The following is a 5,960-nucleotide window of genomic DNA, read 5'->3' on the forward strand; positions in this document are numbered from 1 at the left end:
CCCGCCGTATAGTCCAGACTTGGCACCAAGCGATTATCACCTTTTCAAGCATTTGCAAAATTTTCTTGATGGTAAAACTGGCCTCAAGAGAGGCTTGTGAAAATGAGCAGGTCAAGTTTTTTACCAATAAGGACGAGGACTTCTTCAATCGCGGAATTATGAAATTGCCTTCAAAATGGACAAAAGTTATCGAACAAGCTTCTTCAGCGTCCGGAGACTCGGTGCCGCTTCTAGCGGATGTGGCTTCTAGCCAAGGCCGATGACTTTCTAGCTGCGGCAAAATGCTAGAGATAGCCAGAGCGGCGGTGTGTGTCGACCCCCTGCGGAGTCCGGCTTTTTATTGTCTGTTAATCATGATTTTCTCGCGAGAAAACCACTCCCTGTATGCGCCGCCAAACGGCATTGCCCGGAGGATCTAGCATTTGCAGCGGCGGCTCGCGTAACGGCGCTGTGCTACTTATGTGACGGCTGCGGCGGTCGTACGCCATTTCTCGTGTGGATCCACCACAATCACTCAGAACATTCCGCCCATTACCTCCAGTTACTTTCCGTCGCTTTTGCGCTCGCCTAGAGCGATCCCGGCGTTCAGTTCGCACCGAGTGAACCCACTCGTTCATTCGCAAACAAAACATTTGGTTCTTTGAGCCGGATCAGAGGCGACTTTCTGTGACAGTGTTATTTTTCAATCGGTATTGAGCTTAGGCTCAAGTCGTGACAATGTCCGAACTCTATCACAAGCAGCACTCGTTACTGCGAATCATCGAGCGAGCCCTCGATAATTTTAAAAAGATTGGGAAAAATAGTTACACTCCCGCGAAGATTCGATCGAGGGTGGGATCTCTCAAGGACACCTGGGCACAATGCATCCAAGTGCACGCCACTCTGATGCACGCAATTCCTGAGACGAACAGAAAATCGCTAGATTACTTCAAGATGAAGCATTTTGAAGTCGGGGATGACATGGTCTATTGGCAGAGTGTCTCAATGAGTTGGAGCTGAGCGTGAGTCTGCAACAATCTACGCCGATACCGATGTCGCAACATTGCGATCCCGCGCCGGTATTCTCGTTGTCGCATTTGCCGCCAATTAATCTCCCGCAATTTTCCGACGAGTTCGAGGAATGAGAAAGATTTCGGGATTGGTTTACTTCGTTGATTGTTAACAATAAAGACTTATCCGATTTCGCTCGAATGCATTTTTTGTCGAGTCTCGCCAGGCAAGCACTCGAAGCCATTAGAAACATTCCGGTCACAGCGGACAACTTCAAAATCGCGTGGAAAGCATTGACGTTTCGATACGAAAACAAACGTCGTTTAGTCGACATCTACGTGGCAAATCTTTTAAATCTGCCTGAGGTATCTCGCAAGTCGAATTAAATAACTTGAGAGACAAAGTAAATCTATCTATTGCTTCGCTCAATAATTTGAATCGATCATCCGACGATATTCTAAGCAACATTCTTGTATTTACCGTTTCGCAAAAATTAGATTCCACCACACGTTGAGCGTGGAAATTAAGAGGTGCTAAAGAGTCGGATATTCCGACTTATGCCGAATTTGACCGATTTATCGCTTCGTGAGTTCGCGCGCTCGAGGAGGTACCGTCTCCCGGCGTGAGTAAACCGATTTGCCCGACGCGATTTTCAAACACGACCGCTGTTGATGTCTCAAAAATTACGTGCGTATTATGTAAAGCGTTGTATTTCATAAATAAATGTTCTCTTCGTTCGGAAGAGTACGAGTCAACGCCTCGAATTGATCAAGCAATTAAATAGATGCCTCAATTGCTTGAGCTCAAAGCATTTAATCAACACATGCCCAAGCAAGTATACGTATCGCACGTTTATTAATAAGCGCTATTATTAATAAGCGCTATTATTAATAAGCGACACTATACAATGTTGCACGTTGACTCGTGCTCTTCTGCCGTCGCGTCGAAGTCTGACATATCTACCGGTTCGCGTGTGGACGGCGACAGCTCGCCTTCTATTACATTGCTATTGTCAGTGACCTCCAATTATTCAAGCATTTTGCTAGCGACAGCGCGCGCCCGAGTAGGCACTCCTTCGGGGCGGTCGCACGTAGTTCGCGCTCTTATTGACCAAGGCTCGGAAATTACGTTTATCACCGAAAGGCTGCGACAAATGTTAAAATTGACTCGGATAAAAAAATCTCTCTCGATTTCTGCCGTCAGCGGAATTGATGCCGGAGCTTGCCGCCACGCCTCTCGAATTCTCCTCTGTTCGGTTGATGGAATAAGCCCCGTTTTAACTGCTACAGCGTCAATTCTTACGATGCTTACTCGTTACGCTCCAGTTCAAAACTGTTCCAATGGGTTGTGTGAGCATCTTGCTGACTTGAAGTTGGTAGACGCTAACTTTTCTAATTCTGATCCGATCAATCTGCTAATCGGTTCGGATCTATATAGCGACTTAATTCTTGAGAGCGTACAAAAAAGGAAAGCCGGATAACAAAGTACAATCTTCGGATGGATTCTCTCCGGTCCTTTCTCTTGTCAACCTCATTCAATGTCGCGAATTCATGTGCAGCACTGCTCAACTTCGTTCGCTCTGGAACAAAAGCTTCGTAACTTTTGGGAGATCGAGGAAATTCCTCGTAAATCCGCTCTCAGTCCTGAAAAACAACTCTGTGAGGATCATTTTGTGACCTCATGTGCTCCCAACGGACGCTACGTGGTCCGTCTTCCCTTTAAGAAAGGACATTCGATCGACATCGGTACATCTCGCCAAACCGCCGAACGGTCGCTCCAACAACTGCATCGCAGACTGAAGACGCAACCTTTGCTCGCATCCGAATACATTAACTTCATTCGTGAATACGAGAATCTCGGGCATATGGGACAGGTCGAGGATGCGGATATCATCGCTACTCAATGCATTTACATACCGCATCACCCGATTCTGCGGGAACACAGTAGCACTACATATTTGAGAGTGGTATTCAATGCATCATGCGTCAGTTCGAATACGTCTCTCAATGAGCGTCTGCTTCCTGATCCGAAACTGCACTGACCTTGCGTCAGTAATTTTACGCTGGCGAGTTCACAAATATGTCAGGAGTGCTAATATCGTAAAGATATACCGACAGATTCTGATCAACTTTCGTGATGCGAATTATCAGCGGATCCTCTGGTCACCTAGTGAAACATTGCCGATTACTGAGTTTCAACTTCTTGCCGTCACTTAGGACCGTGTCTGCGCCCTTTCTCGCTCTTCGCGTCCTGCAGGATGAGTGTCACACTTTTCCGCTAGCTATTCCGGTATTACGAGAAAACATTTAGGTTAATGACGTTCTATTCGGAGCTGACAACATCCCACTGTTCAAGCAAATTCGTGAGCAAGTCAGTCGGTGCTCTGTCTGGGACACTTCAAGTTGCGTAAAGAGTAACTCACCTCCGCTTCTGCACATTAATCCAGCGGACCACGGTCTCGTGTACAACAAGAATTTGCAGGTAGATGAACATCTAAAAATTTTGGATATTAGTTGGAATCCGCGTTAAGATGTCTTTCAATTTACCGTGTCACTTCCCAGCACAATTTCTAATACTAAACGGGCCATCTTATCGAATATCGCTCGAATTTTTAATCCTCTCGGGTGGGGGACTCCAGCTACCGTAACTGCCAAGATTTTTCTAAAGTTATGGCAAACTAAAAGCACGTGGAACGATGTACTCCCTGTAAATTTGATGACCTAGTGGTCCGAAATTTATGTCATTGACGGAAATCGATGGTTTGACCATCAATCGCTGGGTCGGGCATGGTGCTGATACAATTAGTTGCGAACTGCACGGCTTTGCCGACGCCTCAAGTTCAACTTAGGCAGTAGCAGTGTACTTACGAAGCGTCTCAGTGTCAGGTACGGTGACAGTGTCCCTGTTGTCCAGAAAATCAAAGGTTGCACTAATTAAGACCTTAAGTATTCTGAGACTGGAGCTCTCGGCAGCAGTTTTATTGTCTCGGTTATTGGAGTTCACGCGAGAGTCTCTTCACTTGATTACAGCTCCGTGCTTCTGCTGGACTGATTCCACAATCGTCCTCGCGTGGTTAAATCAGCATCCGGCCAAGAGGAAGACTTTCGTTGCCAACCGAGTCTCAGAAATACACTCTCGTATTCCAACCGCGCTTTGGTGCCATGCATCCATGCATCACAATCCAGCCGATTGTGCCTCTAGAGGTCGTCTAGGTCGTGACCTTGCCGATCATCATCTTTGGTGGCACGGTCCGACGTGACTTCGGCTCGAGCAATCGGGATGACCACCTCAACCTTCTATTTGATCGACTTCCATGGAGGAGAGATCTAGCGTAGTCGCGAGGGTCGAAGTTTCCAACGTGTCCTGGGATTTTGCGACGAGATACTCGTCATGGCCGAAACTAATCAAGGTCACCGCTTATATGTTGAGGTTCATAGCGAGTCTTCGCGGATCTCATGGGGAGCACAATGTCCTCAATGTCAACGGCCGCTCTCACCTCTTCCGAGTATCGGAAGACTCGAGTCTTCTGGATCCGTCAGATGCAGTCCGTATTGTTCCGCAAGAGAAGAACGCACTTCTCAATCAGCGATCACTGTCGTCCAGAAGTTCACTTTGTTTGTTAAATCCGTTCCTCGACGAAGACAAATTAATCAGTATTGGCGGCGTGACGTCCCTGTCTTCTCTCAAGTTGACGGTAACGGGTGCTCTCTGTTTATTTAGGCCTACCTGCATACACCGGCAATAGCCCGGGACGGTCGAAAGCGCGATTTTCTATTGCGTTGAGAATTCCTTCGTCTGGAAGGTCGACGTTCTTCTTGCTTATAAGTATATATATGTGTGGACTTCCGTTTCCGGAGTGGATGTGCGTGGACGTGTAGGATAGAAGTTGAATATTGAAAAGGCGAAGAGCGAGTGGAGGGTGTGAGTTGGAGGAGAGTGAGAGGGAGGAGAGAGAGTGGAAAGAGTGGAGAGGGGGAGGGGAAGGGAGGTGAGTGTGGGTGGAGGAGGTGTGAGAGATAGAGAGTGCGAGAGTGAGTGTGGTGAGAGTGAGGTTAGGAGTGCGGTGTGAGAGATTGGGAGGGTAGGGTTAGGAGAGGTGAGAGGGGACGAGGAAGAGTGCGTGCGTAGGCACGAGTTGAGTAGAAGGTAGAGAGGAAACCGGCATAGAACGAAGTAGAGCGAGAAGGGAGAGTGGTGGGGAGTAAGTCTGGGAGTGAGAAGAGTATAGAGGGAAAACGAAGTGGCAGGGAGATAGTGTGAGGAGAGTGAATAAAGGGAGACAGAGAGCAAGGAAGAAACAGGTAGGTTAAGGCTTTGGGATAGGAAATGGAGGGTGTGGGGAAGGGGATGGCAAGGGGGTTGGGAGGAGAAGGGAGGGAGCGTAGGGGGAGTACAGGCATGATGGAGGTGCCGAAAAGGAAAAGAGATGTGATGGAATGGTTAGAGGGAGCAGGGGGAAAGGAGAAGCAGGAGGAGGAGGGTAGCTTCCAGAGGAGTAAAAAAACCTCGAGGTCACCGGTGGAAAGAAGAATGGGGGAGAATGAGGGGATGATGGAAACGTTGAAGGGGGGGGTGGAGGAGATGAGAGGAAGGTGGGAAGGGATGGAGGAGAGAATGGAGGATAGGGTGAATATGATAATGGGGGAGCTAGAGAGTATGAGAGGAAGGGAGGAGGAATGGAGAAAAGAGAGGGAGGGAATGGAGAGGAGAATTGAGGAGCTGGAGAGAAAGTGGGAAGGGAGTATGAGCATAAAGGGAAAGGGGAAGGGAATGGAGGAATTGGAGAAGAGGGTGAAGAAGCTGGAGGAAGGGGGGGTGAAGGGAGGGGAGGATAAGGGGGTGGAGGAGAGGGTAAGGAAGATGGAATGGTCGTGGGAAAGAATGGAAAGGCAGGAAAGGAAAAGAAATGTAGTGGTGAAAGTGTATAAAGGGAAGGGGAAGGAGGTGAGGAATGTGATAGGGGAGATATT

The 5,960-nt window shown here is 48.1% G+C and overlaps 1 protein-coding gene across 1 annotated transcript; it reads left to right on the forward strand.

The window, feature by feature from the left end:
- The first annotated feature begins 2,527 nt into the window (after nucleotides 1-2,527).
- LOC116853597 lies at nucleotides 2,528-3,031 on the forward strand. The gene has a single exon (XM_032834726.1). It carries the CDS (start codon nucleotides 2,528-2,530, stop codon nucleotides 3,029-3,031), a length of 504 nt encoding a protein of 167 aa, XP_032690617.1.
- Nucleotides 3,032-5,960: the final 2,929 nt, after the last annotated feature.

The sequence above is a fragment of the Odontomachus brunneus genome, unplaced genomic scaffold (genome assembly GCF_010583005.1).
Source record: "Odontomachus brunneus isolate Ranch 3 - 2012 unplaced genomic scaffold, Obru_v1 Obru_scaffold_369, whole genome shotgun sequence".
Classification (NCBI taxonomy): Eukaryota; Metazoa; Arthropoda; class Insecta; order Hymenoptera; family Formicidae; genus Odontomachus; species Odontomachus brunneus.